At 40.7% G+C, this 17,541-nt stretch overlaps 1 protein-coding gene across 2 annotated transcripts in view; it reads left to right on the plus strand.

Annotated features, from left to right (window-relative positions):
• LOC119728219 (adenylate cyclase type 10-like) overlaps positions 1 to 17,541 on the plus strand; it is a 37,902-nt gene that overhangs the window by 17,371 nt on the left and 2,990 nt on the right. The window contains exons 14-24 of one of the 2 annotated variants that reach the window (XM_038200371.1): positions 279 to 462; positions 1,959 to 2,002; positions 2,921 to 3,086; positions 4,242 to 4,434; positions 4,804 to 5,180; positions 7,789 to 7,961; positions 9,984 to 10,114; positions 12,363 to 12,552; positions 13,796 to 13,797; positions 16,692 to 16,740; positions 17,049 to 17,179. In XM_038200371.1, coding sequence (XP_038056299.1) covers positions 279 to 462; positions 1,959 to 2,002; positions 2,921 to 3,086; positions 4,242 to 4,434; positions 4,804 to 5,180; positions 7,789 to 7,961; positions 9,984 to 10,114; positions 12,363 to 12,552; positions 13,796 to 13,797; positions 16,692 to 16,709 — 1,478 coding nt within the window. In that variant the 3' untranslated portion in view covers positions 16,710 to 16,740; positions 17,049 to 17,179. Of the gene's footprint in view, positions 1 to 278; positions 463 to 1,958; positions 2,003 to 2,920; positions 3,087 to 4,241; positions 4,435 to 4,803; positions 5,181 to 7,788; positions 7,962 to 9,983; positions 10,115 to 12,362; positions 12,553 to 13,795; positions 13,798 to 16,691; positions 16,741 to 17,048; positions 17,197 to 17,541 lie in introns of those variants that run through there. The other variant, XM_038200370.1, reaches the window with a different exon arrangement.

A 17,541-nucleotide genomic window follows, 5' to 3' on the forward strand; every position in this document is an offset into this window, starting at 1 on the left:
TTTTCAATTCAGCTTTTGTAATTTCAACTTGGTTTTTGTTGGAACCATTGCTCTACCAGACAGTTCACTATTTACCTTGGAAAATGCCCTCTTGTTTGAATGGATATTTTGAGCAGCTTTAATTACACTCCAAGGAAAGTATTCTCCTGCCAAGCTAATGATAGTCCATCAGTTTTTTTTTCAGCTTTTCCACTTCACGTGCTATGCTATGGCTAAAAATTCACACTACTCAAAAAAGCCAGGGATAAAATATGATTGAATTCTGTGCCTGCTTGCAGTTATCGGGCCCAAGGTGAACATGGCAGCGCGTCTGATGATGAACTACCCAGGCAAGCTATCATGCGATGAGGAGACGCGTACTCGATCATACCTGGAGGCTGCTCACTTCCACGACCTGCCTGAGATCAAACTCAAGGGAATGGACAATCCAGGACCCATCTCAGAATACATCGACTCTGCCGTGTAAGTATCAAATTGTATGTTACCCCCCCCCCTCCCCATCCCCAACATGCCCCCACCCCCAGCCTGACCCCATCCCGACCCCATCCCCACCCTCCAACCCAAACTCCATCACCCATGAGATCAAACTCAAGGGAATGGACAATCCAGGTCCCATCTCAGAATACATCGACTCTGCCGTGTAAGTATCATATTGTACATTACCGCGGGCCCCTCTGCTACCCAAACATACTCCAACCCCACCCCAACTCCATCTCCACCCTCCAACCCCACCCCAAGCCCAGCCCTAAGAATACAGTAAACTCCGGCTAAACCGACATCGTGTAAACCGTCATATCGCTTAAATCGGCCGTTTGACGAAAGTCCCGATTGTCTCTAATGCATTTCCATTGACATTTTCATTTCTAAGACGGCCTTTGTAAGTCGCCATTTCGCTTATGTCAACGTGTAACTTTCAGTCCCATTTCCTCAAAACCACAAAAAATCCTCTGTGTAAGTCGGCATCGTGCTCTGCGGTTTGCAAGAAGTGTCGGGTGAAAAGTCCCACACACTGCTAACTGACATCTATTTATCAATGGCACGGCCCGTGATTGATGCATCGGTCAGCAGTGTACATTGTGTGCATCGTTCGCTTACACGTGCGCGATCAAAAAGGGGTTTTCCCGATAGCACATCAATACCAGTACCCCCTCTCGACTGCACGCATGCGCTCTGTTCAGTTTGGGGGTCCCCTTATTGTACCAGTACCATGCACACATTTAATTCGTGACTGTACACGTACGTACATGTACGTGCACAATGTACACCACATGTACATGGACGTACAGTATGCAAGCGATCTGTATATCGTACCACTGTTAACGCTAGCCGGCCGCGCCGTCCTTGCTTCGTACGTACGTACATGTACATGCATGACTTTCTGTGATCAATACCACAGCCTGTTTGTGATGATAAACATTGAGGATATATTTGCTGGAATCAACCATGGATGTAGAAATAAACCAGGGTAAATCAAAGCCTTTGAATTTTAGCCATGAATCTTGTTTGCATGATCCAGATACAGATGCGCATAGGCCATTAATTCAATCTATTTTTTTCACTCCGTGATTCAATTTGTGTATTTGTGTAAGTCGGCAAAATGACGACTTGCAGCAGAAGCCGACATTCGCGTAAGTCGTCACAAATTCTCTGGTCCCGAGAGTGCCGTCTTAGCCGGAGTTTACTGTACATCGATTCTGGCCTATAAGTATCAAGTCCATCACAAGTCCATCACAAGTCAGTCGTTCGTCATCATTCCTCCCCTGTTACTTGTGACTGGATTGTGACTGGATTGTGATTTACATGTGATTTACATGTGATGGACTTGACTATAATAATACCACCTGTTCTCGTTCAGTACAAATGAAGCATACACAAGAATACGTTCTGATAAAAGTCAAAACTATGGTATTTCATAAGTTGTTTGAAAATATTTTACCCGATTTTTTTTTCTTTTTCAGTGGGAAAGATCACTCTATTCCAGAGGCCAAGCATGCACTACTAGGTAAGAATTTCATACTTCTCTTGAAGTTGAAAAGACTATCTCTTATTGAACCTTTTGATTACACTTACATGTACTTCTCCAAAGTTACTTCTCCAAAGGAGGTTTTGTAGTTTACTGTAATGAGCTGTTGTTGGAAAAGTGAATTTGATACATCACTAATATGTGGCACCTAATGAGTAGAAAACTATTTACAGACCAAACTAAGGTACCACCACCTTTAACATTCTTAACATCATGTGGTCGGACATGCAGCGAATCGGATTTTACGGAAGTTATTGATTTAGAACTACTAGTGCAGTGCCTGTCTAAAATGTGCATGTTCGGGAAGGTCAAATTGCTTGGCCGTTATGGAATAGCCCCCAGTGAAGGTCAGCTAGCTCTTTGCACACGCGTGTAGTGTTAATTTTGACATCACACAACTCAGTGGCCCCATACGCACGTGTTGTGTTGCGTCATATTGAGCACGCGCGCTTTAACTTTACCTGACGTAAACAATTGAAAAGAACGGCAGTGCGTGGTGTTATGTTCTAAGCTATATACTGCCACGTTTGCCTCAGAACCCCTCTTCAAAACCACTTCAAACTTGGCACTGCACATTCTGTTGTCCCGAGCAATACAGCCGCCGATTTTCAAACTCATACGGCGCCCAGTTCTGGAGATAATCGAAATACAGACAGACAGACAGACAGACACACAGAGATTCCTGGAATTATAGTAAGGATAAACCCACCCACTTTAACTGAACATTGTCTTGATGTGCCAATTTTTATAAAACATAGAATGATAGCTTTATGTGGGATTTAGAGGATACAGAACGATTTTTTGCAAAGGTGCCTGAGAATTAGTTGTTAGGATTATAGTTTGATTTTAACCAGTAGATATTGTATTAACATTTGTATTTTTGTCTCCCTACTGCAGGCTATACGCCTGAGTTTCTAGATGCCCTGAATACCTTAGAGAAGGTGTGTAGTTCATCCAGCGATTACAGACATCCGTTATTCCTGGTGGTTGAGGGTGAGCCTGGTGTAGGAAAGACACGCTTCCTGAGAGCTGTCATTGATGCCGCTATCAAGAATGATATGAGGTTAGTTTCTGTCTCTTTTCTTGAGCCCAACATTCCACTTCCTTAGTCAATTTCATAAAACTCATTCATGATCACTATATAACTTCAAACGCTTCATTTGAATTGACATTTGATCAAGTCAAATATCTTTATCAGTGTTTGTAGTTTCTGATAACCCAAATCAGACTGCATAACTATTTTTGTGTTTTTCCCACTTGTTGTGTATGTATAACTAGATTTGGTCCAATGTTGAGCTTCTTGCCCTGTAGACTGTGAGATGTTTATAGGAAATTTGAGCTTAACTGTCTAAACTTGAGATAAACTGTCAACATCTCAAACCATCAGTTCTAAAATAGAGCAGTACAAAAACCATAGAGCTATATTAAATTACTAGAGCGCTAACTCCTCATTCTCGCGCGCGGAGACACTTTGAAGCCGCTCTGGGCGCAGACATTTTGAATTTATGTGCATGTTTGTAGAACACAATCAAAATAGATGGATTGAATTTTGAAAGTGTACTTTGAGTCTAAATGCAATGCGCAAGTAGCAGATACGCAAACAACTTAACACGTCATGACAGTTCAAAAAACGTCACGGCGAAAAGCATCTGCAGCGGAGGGACGCGTACACGTTGCACTGTTTCCATAGAGCAAAATGACATGCTCATTTGCTGATAGTGCGTTTCGGTTTTGGGCGTATCGGATTAGATGACGCACCGGTATGGAATACAAACACAAATATGCAAATAGCTGTACAAAAGCCGTACAAAATTTCGAGTTTTCCATAGGTTTGTGCACAAACATGGATGCGCCAATCAGGCATTACTTTGTTCATCGAGTTAGCGCTCTAGTAATTTAGTATAGCTCTATGACAAAAGCTGATATCATTACAGCTACACTGTACTGTACTAAGCATTGGCGGCCAAAATCACTAAAACAAATGACTATACCAAATCATTCTTTCTAGAGAAGTGTTCATTCTAGCGAAGTTCTAGTGTTTATTGCAAACAATTGATTGTTCGCTGTGTTTGGTATACCGTTGGGCTCTGTTACATGCAGATCACACATACTGGCGGCCTGTGTCAAGTGTTGGCCTTAGTAATGCTTAAACATCACACGAAAGTTACGCTGAACATTGACCAAATCGAATGTGTATTACCGTCCTCAACACCCACAGGATTGCGTGTAGCAGACCCACCGTCAGCAGCACCAGTAACCCCTACACCACAGCCTGCTATCTCATCACTGAGCTACTAGAGCTAGCCGATATCCCCAGCCCACAGGAGAGGGAACAGATACTGGAGGAACGTTATGGAGGAACCGAGATGTATAATAGCCTGAGTCTGCTCAACAACCTGCTGGGAATACAGGTAGGTTCAAGACAAATAATGTCCCCAGCAAATTTTAACAAACTCAATTTTTGTCTGTACACACAATTCCAAGTACAAAATGTAAAACATCTTGAGAAATTTACAGTCAGGGACCAAATTCATTGCGGCGCTGCTAAACAGATAAAATGTGCTAGCCGTGCTTGCCTTTTCCCCCATGATTTACAGTGAGCAACGTAAAATAAAGCATGATTTGCACTGCCAATGACGGCTCATTTTTGTCGACTTGATTAGTTCTTAACATGTTACAACTCTGGAACTCCAGTCTGAAAAAGTCCTTTAATTTTACCCAATGAATTGCATTCCAATTTTCCAACCTATTTCATGTCTTTTGTACTATTTTGTCCCCAGCTTTCTGCCCACGAGTCCGTAGCCAGCCTCTCCCCAGCGGGGCGTACCAAATCCCTCCAACGCCTCCTGGGTCGTATCGTCCGAGACACCCAACTAGACACCAACACGGCCACTCTGATAGCCATCGATGACGCCCAATACATCGACAAGGACTCCTGGGCTTACTTACGCTTCTTCGCCGGCTACTCTTGCCTGTTCGTTCTAGGCATGGGAGAGCTCAGGAAGGGGGCGGAGTCTGAGGCCGTGGAGGGGAGGGAGAAGATCTTGAACAGTCCACTGTGTATCCACGTCAAGCTTGACGGGCTGGAGTCTATCAATATGGAACCGTTGCTGTGCCAGCTGCTGGAAGTGGCTAGCGTGCCCAGGGAACTCACCAAGTAAGTTCACTTACATCTTGTGTTTATTTGGCAACTTTAACACCCATGGTTCAGACTGGCGATCAAGACTCAAGCCATTTCACAGAAAAATCAGTGGTGATTCTAGTTAAAGCTATAGTCCATCATTTGCAGCCATCCGATAAGTAACTGGCGTAATTATTGTTGAAAAACATACTTGGTTGAAAGATAGTAAGTGGACTAAACTCCCTGTGAAATTATTCTTTCTGGCAAGCTGTCATTTTGAAGTAATCAACGAAAGAAGGTCTTTCCAACGGTGCGTCTTAAGACGCACCGTAGGAAAATTTAAATTAGTAGTTCGTTTTGTTATTCGGTGAAGCGCACGCAAGCATTGGCACGACGCACACGCGCGCGCGGTTGCTATAATTCGTCGGATCAGTGCGGGACATTGCGTATAGCTGCAATTCAAAACAATTCAAAACATGATTCAGCAACTTTTGATTTGAAATTCAGATCCTAGAATGCTATTTTTCTCGGAATATATAGCTGAAGCTGAGCTGAAACTTCATCAGGTTAGTTTTTCAGTATCCTTCATTAGATTTTGAACACTTCTTTTGCTTCAAACAAACAAAATGCACAAATTACAAATGATGGACTATATCTTTAACCCAAATACGTTTTCATTTCACAAAGGTGAAATTACAATTGAGCAGATATTTACCAATCAGTGACTATGTTTTTTCGAACAAAGTTCGTACTGAAAGTGTAGATGGTGAGGCAAAACTGACTTTCTGTTCAACAGTTTAATTTTATCTTCTGGTCTCGTACAGATAAACTTGTAATAGATTTGCAGAGTTTGCATTTGGTTTGGCTCATGGCTGGATTTGTGTCTGAAATCAAAACGTGCCAGGGTTCTTCCAATGTATACTTTTTAGTGCTTGAAACATCAAAACTTCATTCAATACCTTGGAATAACTCTGGAATGCCAGTTTGAATTTGAGTTACTGTTCGAAATTGTTTCAAAAGCGCAGCAAAGTTTTGTGTACCTTACCAACACAAAACGAGCACAGAAAGCCATTTGATTTATGTTTTATGGTATTGAAGCTAGGTCATTGAGTACTTTGAACACCATTTGCAAAAACTGTATTTTAACCGATTCAAGGAACAACAATATAATAAATCTGAAGTAGTTTGCTAAAAAACAAACTGTCAAAATTTCAGCTCAATAGTTATAAATTTTATGAAAATTGTGGTGATGTATCTTTATTCTCAAAAAGTAAAGTTTCTGTTAAAAGCCCTCCCTTCCAAATGTTTGTTGTTACGTTGTCAATTACGGTGCGCAACCTGACTGTTGGTGTCAGGAACCGGATCCAGATTATGGGATCGGGTACCCATAAACCAACTTTACAAATTACTTAGTAACTTCTTAGATTTTCAAAATGAAAACCAGGCTACATGGAAACCAATACAGATTTCATGTTTGCGTGCATTTTAACGTGCGACAGATTACGCTTGCGAAAGTTGAAGTTTACACCGTAAAGCTATAAAGCTCTTTGGACAAATATCGGGATTTGAATTTTGGGCTTGTTTTTTATTACGGGTACGTGGGTACCGTGTTCTACTTCAGTAGGATACCTGGTTCCTTGTCATTCCGGGAAAAATATTTCTCATTCACAGAAACGTAAACTATTGCAAACTAAACTAAATTTAGGTCAGTTTGTGGCAGTATTTGAGAAAAAAAACCCCTTTTTTTTTTCTCTCTCAACCGTTTGGTTTTCACCATCGCGAAAAAATGATGGTAATTCCTCTTTTCTGGAAAATGACAGCTAACTAGGCGCAGTGATTTCACAGGATGCTTAGACCTATCATTTACAAATGTTTGCAAATGGTGTTCATTATGTTTAAAGGTATAGTCCATCATTTGTAATTTGTGCATTTTGTTCGTTTGAAGCACCAAAAGTGCTCAAAATCTAAAGAAGGGTACCGAACAACTAACCTGATGAAGTTTCAGCTAAGCTTCAGCTGTATATTCCGAGAAAAACAGCATTCTAGGATCTCGATTCCAAATCAAAAGTTGCTGAATCATGTTTTGAATTGGGCCTGAATTCAGCGTCCGATACACGTTCTGACTGAGCCGATTGCAGCTACGCGATGTCGTGCACTGATCCGGCGAATTTTAGCAACCGAGCGCGCGTGTGCGTCGTGCCAATGCTTGCACACGCTTCGCCGAATAACAAGACAAACTACTAATTTAAATTTCCTATGGGGCTTCTTAAGCGCTGTTGGAAAGGCATTCTTTTGTTGATTACTTCAAAATGACAGCTTGCCAGAAAGAATAATTTCACAGGGAGTTTAGTCCCCTTACTATCTTTCAACCAAGTATGTTTTTCAACAATACATGTAATTAGGCCAGTTACTTTTTGGATAGCTGCAAATGATGGACTTTGGCTTTAAGAAAAAAAGTCAAAAAATGCACCTTGCTCATGAAGTAATCACAAATCAATTCTGACTTTTAGTCGCTCAAAATTGTGCTATCAAATGGATTGATTTTTTGACAGTACAAGTATTATTTGTCAAGATGGGGGATTAATTTAAACTAAGTTCATTGGCAAGTTTGTTAACGGGTGAATTCTCTGTATTTCTCTTTCAGTTTGTTGGGCTCTCGTCTGGCAGGCAAAATCAACCCATCCTGGGTCAAGCAGTGTGTCAGCAATCTACTGCATCATCAGTTGCTGGAGATCAACACCAAGGGCAAGCAACCTCACTGCAATGTGGCCGAGGGAGTCAGACTGATTGATCTAGAGATACCTGCGTCGCTCAGTGGTAAGTCCAAAAACTACATCTGAAAAACTTTCCTCATGAATAGTCGGCAGTGAATGCATACGGGTTTGGAGTGAGCATGTACAAACTGTATGGACTCTGCAGGAGCCCAGCCAGTACGTGGCACACGGTGGGCAGACTCACTTGGTCCTGTAGAGAACGCTCGACCAAATTTTGTCCTGAACATGCACAAACCTCTTGTGTAGTTGTGGAAGAAAGACATGGACTCTCAAGTACCCTCTCTGAAGATTCAGGGATCGAGAGTTAGGGGAACAACTGGGAGGGACATTCCTCCAGCCGATTTCACAAAACAGTGCGTAGTTTACGCCATGCGTATCACTTACGCACCAAATTTGCTTCATAGCTGCGCATTAAATTTACGAGGAAGGTCATGAAACCTGGTGTGGCTACGCAAGGTTTTAGATAATTCAAACATGTTGGATGAGGATAATATTGCGATGTCTTTTGTTTTCCGTTCAGCCACGAAAGAGTCGTTGAATACCTCCACCAGCCGTTTAGCAAAATAAGTTTGTCGGACTTTCTTTTGAAGTATGCGGCAATTCTAAAAGTTATGTCACGGAAAAATGGCAATTTTTATTTACTTCGAAAAGCTGCGAGTTTGCTGTCTCAACCTTGATAATTTGTACAATAACAAGCTCCACAACAATCATGATTGGTCAGTAAAATAGTCCATTGTCAGTCCCTATGCCACCTAAAATGACTGTATATTACGCAATAATTTGTTGCGTAAGTCGCGGACTTACACTCTGTGCAACTTTTGTGAAATGTGTCAAACGTGTGAAATCGGCTGCAGACACGAAAGCAAAGACGATTTGTGCACATTTAGAATACAATTGTTTGAGCTTAGTTCGCGCCAAGTACGTACACGTGGTGTGTCCCGTCCATTGGGCGCGCGAAAGTCATCTAAAAACACCATTTACTGTTCGTGCACAGAGTACATACATGTAGCGCTCAATTGTCCTTCATCTCCGTCTCTCATTTTCTTTGTTGAGGGGGTACTTCTGCGTGAAGTCCCTAAGCTCCTTATGAGTGATGTCAGCTAAAACTTCACATTATAAGAAAATGTTAAATGATTGTGAACAATTGGCTGTTTTTTTAATAATGCAGTTGATTTTGTGAAACTGCTAAAGCACATTAATTGCACAACAAAATATTTCATAAGATGGAATTTTGCGTCGGGGTGCTGTAAATCAAATTAGGTTTTGCCCTTCATTGACGTATAAACACCCGAGTGAAAGTTGGAAAAAACTCAGTCGGGTGGGACTCGAACCAACAACCTCCTGCCTTCTAGTGCAGATGTCTTGCCGCTCGACCACCGAGCTAACGGGATCGGTTGGCTGGTTCGAATCTGATGTACATAGCAGCGGGTACCGCATTAACTATTCATTAGATGGATTTTTTTGTATGAGATTCGAACCAGCCAACCGATCCTGCAAGCTCGGTGGTCGAGTGGTAAGACATCTGCACTAGAAAGCAGGAGGTCGTGGGTTCGAGTCCCACCCGAGTGATTTTTTCCAACTTTCACTCGGGAGGTAACACACTGAGTATACAGTGTTTATACATCAGTGAAGGGCAAAACCTAATTTGATCAACAAAATATTTGTTAAAAAGAATGGTTTGCCGCCATTTCGAGCAACTCTTGTCATACTTGTGACTTGTGGCCGATTTCATAGCACTGCTTGATAATTAATTTATTGCCTAAAGGTGTGCTAATTAATGCAGAAAAAAAATTGGGTGATGTCGACATGGAAAGCCTTGCTTGCTTAATACGGAGATTGATATTGTTGCAGCACTATATTTATAAAGCAAATTGTACAATTGAGGTTAGCGTACTGTTTGTTATGCTGCTTTTGGTGCCCTTGAAACGAATGGAGGCTGTGTTAAAATGTGCTTAGCAGTGCCACCAAATTGGAAGGTTCTTTGCCAGTTTTAATTCGGCCTTGTTTGCAGTTCAGAGCAAGTGTTTTAAATTATGACCTGTTATCATCATCTTGCTGTCCACAGGGTGTATGATTGCCTTCATTGATCGTCTCCCTGCTGCCGAGGGTACAGCTGTCAAGATAGCATCCATCATTGGGGCCTCCTTCAATAATGCAGTGCTCAGCCATCTCATGCCTCTTACTCCAGCACACAAGGTAAGCACTCAGTTCTTGACTTTTATCCGATGTTCGTTAGTTCCTTCGCCTAACTCATCACACTCTATAGGGGCAGTACTGTTTCTTGCTTCAAATTGCTTCAGATTTCTGGTTAGATGCGTGATACGGCACTTGGGCATGCACGTGCACGAAACTCGGCACGTGACTGCAGTATATTGTCAAATATCCGTCAGAATGCCAGCTGTCAGCAATCATGGCGCGTGCGCATTGTTCTACATGTTCTATGCATTGTTCTATACGCAGACGGGGCATATCACGCATGTAGACAATCCATTCCGTACATTTTGTACACAAGCTAAGACAAGTCGTTTATCCTTTGATCAGTACTTGGCAGCACTTGTAGCAAGCCAAGATGAAAGCTTTGCTTCTGAAGGTTGTAGATAGCCAAAAAATTTGTTATTGAACAAATTTCATGAATAAAAACTGAATTTGTCATACAGGGTGAGTAAAAAAAACGAAACCCAAATGTTGGGAATATTGTTTTAGTGAAGTTGTGCATGTAACACTTCCAAAATCTAGGATATGAAAGCCCAAGTCATAAGCTTTCTTTTAGTACAAGAATCATTCAAATCACTCATGTACTTTTCAAGTCACGGAATTTTAAACACAACCACTGTGTAAGGTTCTGTCCACGGAAAACAAATCACACAGGGATGTGTGTGAATTGTTTTCGTTTTGCTGAAAGAATGCACACCTTTTTTTGTGATCCGTGGACAGAACTTTAAAACGGTGGTTGTGTTTAAAATTCCGTAACTTGAAAAGTACTTAAGTGATTTGAATGATTCTTGTACTAAAAGAAAGCTTATAAATTGCGCTTGCATGTCCTAGATTTTGAAAGTGCTACATGCAGAACTTCAATAAAACAATAGTCTCAACATTTGATTTTTGTTTTTCTTGACTCACCCTGTCGAGCACAGGGAGAACAACTTTAGTACAAGTGACTCACAATGCAAGCATTTGTCCTGTTGCCGTTTCTCAACTTATGTGTATCAGTTAACATCCTGCCAAACAATCTTGCTTTCAGTGCGACCTTCTTAAGTTTAGATTTGACTCGGAATGGAGTGTGACATTTACTGATTGCAAATCATTTTGCAAAATCATAAGCCTGCTAACTCTCACCGATGTTTGGTCCGTCTCTCTTTTGCACGTGACAAATTTAAACATTGTTTGTGGAAGTGCAATGCATGGCAGATTGCAGATATAACTCCTCATCACTTTGATACTAAAGTCCCAACAATCATTTCATTAAAACCCATATAACAGGTTGACAATTTAGGCTTGTGAATCAAATTGATATCACATTGCTGTGTAAAGAAAGTAGTGGGGCTTCTCAACTTGATATTTCATGTAGTGGGGAACACAGGCATTTTGTAACTGGGTTTAAAAGCACAAAGGCACGTAGGAACATTTGCGATTTCCCGAAAATGTAACGAGAAAATCCTTGCTCAAAGTGAAGATAGGACTAGAACCAAATACCCTGTGAAATTATTCCGCCTGAAATAGCATCATTCGGGGGAAAAAACCCAAATGTTATTGAATGTGGTTTGAGAAAATGTGCCTGCGGGCATGTTTTTTTGTGTGTGTTAGCAACAGAGTCCAGTTACGAGACCAAAAAATTGTCCAATACTCAGTCTCTGGTCAGCGCGCGCGTCGATTTTAATCATGCGCGTAAACCTTTTTTTTTTCTTCAAATTAACACGGAAGCTACAACAGCGCCCTCTATTGCTGCGCCTCCTCAAATTTTTGTACCAAGGAGCACCAAGGAATGGGGAAATTGCACCAAGGCAAATGATAAAGGGCACCAAGGCAAATTATGGAGGACACCAATGTTTAATGAGGACACAAAAAAGCAAAATAGTACCGGTACCCACCTTGTCTGTACAATACAAGCTTGAAAAAAAAAAACCACCAAAAAAACCGCATCGCCGCATCAATTCCGGAACTTCGGGCTGACCAGAGACCGACTATTTTTTTTTTTGCCTTAGCTGGTTTTGTTTTTTAACGTATCCACTGAGCTGAAAATTCAACAAGTTAGTTTTTTCCCCCTCCTTCAGAATTTGAGCAATTTTGTTGCTTGAAACAAAAAAACAAATGCACAAAAAAAGCAAGTGTTCCCAAGGATGTACCTTGAACATTTTGGACCTGTTCTTGTATTAGGCATATTTCATTCAGTTCAATCAAGTTACTGATCTGACATCTAACCGATGATTTGATATTTCTCCACCAGGTCCTTGAGAGCATAGGAGGCCTCATCTCAGCAGGAGTCTTCATCTATGAGAATGGGCTGTTGCGATTCCAGTCGGCCACACTTCAAGAAACAGCCTATGGACTCCTTGTGGAAAAACAACGGCGCAAGCTGCATGAGAGATATGCCATCTACTTGGAGCAACGTTACCTCGGATTCAGCAAGAAAAAAAGTAAGACAATTTTATATTCCTTTACAGTAAGCCACTTCTGTACTTCACTTGCACATGCTATCTGCCATATGTCAATGCAAAATTATTTAGGTAATCAGAAAAATTGTCAGGGAAGTACAAAATCGTTTCAAGCTTCCGTTTAGATGCGTGGGAAAAAGTGCTGCTTGTAAATTTGGCTACCATTTGCCATGGACTTCTGTACATTGATTTGCTTTATATTCCCAAATTCAAACAATTATCATCATGTGCAACTGGAATACTGAACTGGCTTATTTTCTGGATTATGCCGAGAGAAAACATGTTTCCTATCATACCCAACCCAACCTAGAAAATCATGCAGAATCTAAATCTTATATTTTTGTGGACATCGACCTGTGTCTTTGGTCAACATTGTGGTCTTGTGAAATGTTACAAACGCACGAAAAAGAAAAAAAAAAGAAATTATTTCACCGTCGTCCTACACAATTTCTATAAAAATTTTGAGAAGGAGAAATAAAAACGATTACCCACCCACTCACCTTTTAGTCTAATAGGAAACTTTTTTTTTCTTGGCCTTATTTTGATTGATTTTGTAATCCTATCAGCAGCACTTTGTATCCGAAAAGCTACATGTACGTGTTTGGAATGATATTGACAGAATTTTGGAGCACTTAAAAACCCAATAAATCAAACTTTGGATTTTCCCTCTCGAGTAAACATTTAACAATGTGGAATGATAAAAATGCGTGACTAAACTGGATTGTGTAGCGGGCAATGAACCACTTGCTGCCAATGGTACAACCTCGAACCAAAAACATTAATACAGAAAATAAATGCACCAGAAAAAAAAAAGATATGATGTTCTTTGAATCGACTTGCAGATGTTTGTTTGGCATTTTTACGGTGTGCAATTCAACCTGCTACGCTATGTTGGCCATTTTAGTGTGATGGGAAATAGTCTAACGTTGTTGCATGCATATGACGCATGTGCTTCCTCCACCATGAAGCCTATGCTGATGGCATCAAGGGGAAACAACAGAGGTTTTCTTCCGGAAATAGTGGTTGTAAATAGGCAAACAAAAAATATGGATGGCAAAAATATTCCAAGCGTTAATAGAACAGGACCCTTTTTTTTTTAATATTGTCGATAAAAACTTTAAGGTCGCGTCATAAAATTAGGGTAGGTCGGGTAACCGGAGGCAGAAATATATATAAAAAAATTGACGTTATACCAAAAAGGTAAATCGGAGAGCAGTTACCGAAGAAGTCTAAAAGTTACCAAGAACAACAAAACATAACCTTCTTTTAAAATTAGAAACAAAGTAGAGTGTAACAATTATCATGGACTTTGTCTTCTTGTAAAAACATTTGTGTGCACCTAAAATTGAGTCACACATGCATGTATTTTTTAAAATTCATAAATTCATTTTTTTGAACAATTCATAATTTTTCCCCCTACAAAACCTGATTCTTTTTATAAGGGAAAATGAAAACGGTTTCCCATAATTTTAATTATTTGCTCTTTATCTGTCATATCATTCCAAACTTGACTTTCATGTAGGTTTGTAGGTTTTGGATACAGTGTACTATGCAGCCGATTTCACGAAACAGTGCGTAACTTACACAATGCGTAGGACTTAGGCAACAAATTTAGTGTGCAGCTGGGCAATAGACTATGATCGATTTCACGAACTTGGCATAGCTGCGCAACATTTCAATAATCTTAACATCTTAGACAAGGAAAATAACAGCATTTATGACAGCTGTTTGTGTATGGTTTTGTTCGTTCACGAAACAGTTGTTGAATCACTTCTGCCTGTTATTTTGAAAACAATTTTGTCCCACGTTGTTCGGAATCGTGCAGCTATTCTAAAAATTCTGTCGAAAGTAAAATAGCAATTAATTTACTTGAGACAAAGCCGTGTCTTGTATCAAAATTGAAAAGTTGTGCAATAATAGGCGCCATGACAATTAGGATTTGCTGCTAAAATAGTTCATTTCCAGGTGCTATGCCACACAAAGATTGCGCAAATTACACCATAATTTGTTGCACAAGTTGCAGACTAACACACTATGAAACTTTTGTGAAATTGTCATTAACTTAAATGTAGCGCAGCATGAAATGTAGTTGAGTTATGCCATTGCGTAAAATTTGTGAAATCGGCTGCAGAAAATATATAAAGTAGAATTTCTGTTTCCCAAAGTTGTACATGTATTTCCAAAACTTCCAAACAAGTAAAACCTTTAAATGTGGGTCAATTTAAAAAAAATGAAAACGCTTGGTTTATTCAAATAAGGAGCTTATTTCTAGATGTGAAAAAAAATCCTGTATTTCAATGCTCTAAAACCTAAAAACTTTGAAATCCTTCGAGTCCAAATGTCCCAATTTTTTTGTGTTGCTTAAAGAAAAAAATGCAAATTTTGTGACTGTAGGAATTTTTTTAAAACTTTTTTTTACCTTAATTTTACCCCACATTTTCTGTTGCTAATATTGTAAACCAAAAATTATGTTTTTTTCAGTTTTTTCCAAAAAACGTCTTCAAATTACCCTACCTGCATCAGTTGCCATTCCCACCCACCCAGCAAAAAGCTGTTCTGATATGCTTATCGATGCTTCACCACTATTACAGCTTCGAAAAGCTGTCTTTCCCACTTTGGGGGTTTGCCCACAGCATCTGGCATGCTCAGTAACCTTTTCACTATTGACCTGCACACCTAATGAACTTTCTTAGCTGCCTGCTGACAATAGTTAGGAATTCTTATTGTCAAGACATACTGCAATGTTATATAATCAGGCCTTTGAGTAAAACAGCAAAAAAGCTGCCATCAAAAAAAGCCTGGTTTTTCCAGCATGTATTACACTTTGAACGCATCTATTACTGCTTTGAAAATGCCCGTTTTCTGATGTTGTTTTTGTACGTAAACAGTTTTCGCATAGCGCTTCACTTATTAACTTTATGTACATGTAGCATTAAAGATGTGCCATCCCTGATACTTGTTCTAAAACAGATTCAAATAGTTTTACCAAATTTATTTTCAACTTGAAGTTTGACTTGATTTTTATGACTGTATGAACTTAACGTGTTTGTTTTGGAAAAAAATTAACTTCTGAATTTCTAGTACATGTACACTGTAGTAATTTTGAAGATCCTGTTTTCTGAAAACTTGGACAGTAAATTTTGAAAATGCCCGCATAATCTTTTAGGTTATAAAGATGGTTTGAACAAAATGTTGCAACCTGACGCCACTCTTTTCTTCATACAACTCGTCAAGTCGCTCAAGTCGGCCGTCTGACTTAAGTCCCGATTGTCCGTAACGCATTTCCATTGACTTTTTTATTTCTAAGTCGGCTTTTATAAGTCGCCATTTCGCTCAAATCGTCGTGTTACTCTCTGTACTGCGGTTGGCAAGAAGTGTCAAGTGAAAAGTGGCACGGCCGTGTTCGCTGCATGTATCGGTGTCGCAAAAGGGTGTCCTACTGCATACATCGCATATCACAAGCATATCAATACCAGTACCCCCCTGTAGGCCGTACGCATGCGCTCTGTCCATTTTGGGGATCGTCTTAATATTGAATGACTACTGCTGCTGTCAATACGTGTGTGCCGGACCACGCACGCATTTAATTCATTACTGTGCACGTACATGTGTACATGTATACTCATGGTCTCCATTATCAATACCCCAAACGTGATGATACAATTTGAGGATTAATTTGTTGGATTCAACTCAAGCATTATGCAGATAACCCAGGGTAAATCGAAGCCAATTATTGCAATGAATCATGTGTGCAAAAGGGCATTCAGCAACATGACGACTTACAGCAGATGTCGGCAATCGCGTAAGTCGTCACAAATTCTAGGGTCCTGAGAGTGCCGACTTAGTCGGAGTTTACTGCATATCATCTGAATGAAGGTTATTCATTGCGAAAATGATAAGACATGAATCTAGGACTGAGAAACATTTCCAATTTTGTTAGGAACATTTTTTTTGACTGTCCATTGACTCTGTACACAATCACGGAAGTGGCGTCATGTTGCGACATATTTTTCCGATGGTTTTCGTCAAATCAATGCTATAAGAAAGGTGCAAAGTTATGTTATTTTCCTTGCATGATCTCAATTTTATTTACAGCGTGTATTTCATTTCTTTAATTTCAGAAAAGATGTTCAGCCTGATCAAAAAGAAGAGTCGAATGGTTCAGCAGAGGTGAGTTGAACCAACCATCAAATAGTTTTTTTCCTCGCAGTTTTTCTGACGCGAGTGTTGTTTCTTTTGTGAAATTCAACTGAAAGCAGTATGTTTTGTCAAACATGCTTAAATTTGGGCAAGCTAAAAGCTAAACTTTGTTCTATTTTTAACTTGTACAAAACACAGGCAAAGAAATAAAGCATTCACAAAACTTAGTTCTCAACTTAAATAATTTATTTTATTGAATGTACAGTACACTTCATCACAATTACAAATTGCAATTAACATTTTGACTTTGAAAAGTTTTCCTTCCACTTCCCTCGCAGGAAACCGGCAAGTTCTGGAGAGGTGGCCTTGCAGTTGATCTACCCTCAGCTTGTGACTCACTGGCGTAAGGCAGGGAACCAGACCAAGACTGTGGAGTACCTGATCCATGCTGCCGAGTCGGCCGTTGCCCTGGGGAACACCATGCAGGTTGGTTCAAGGCGACACACTTGACTACCTCTCTATGATGGGTTCAACATGTATATGTGGTACATACGGCCCAGCATAGAGAGTTAGTTAGCGGGGTAGTCCCCGGGGAAGGGTGGGTGGGTCCCCTGGGGATGGGAGGGCCCCCGGGAAGGAAGGGCCCCCCCCAGAAGGGAGGGACCCCGGGGAAGGGAGGCCCCCCCCCCCCCCAGAGGGCCCCCGGGGAAGGGAGGGCCCCCGGGGAAAGGGAGGGCCCCCCCAGGGAAAGGGAGGGACCCCCCCCCCCCCCCCGGGAAGGGAGGGGAGGGACCCTGGGGAAGGGAGGGCCCCCTGGGGAAAGGGAGGGAC

This window comes from Patiria miniata, unplaced genomic scaffold (genome assembly GCF_015706575.1).
Source record: "Patiria miniata isolate m_02_andy unplaced genomic scaffold, ASM1570657v1 HiC_scaffold_20, whole genome shotgun sequence".
NCBI classification, from domain to species: domain Eukaryota; kingdom Metazoa; phylum Echinodermata; class Asteroidea; order Valvatida; family Asterinidae; genus Patiria; species Patiria miniata.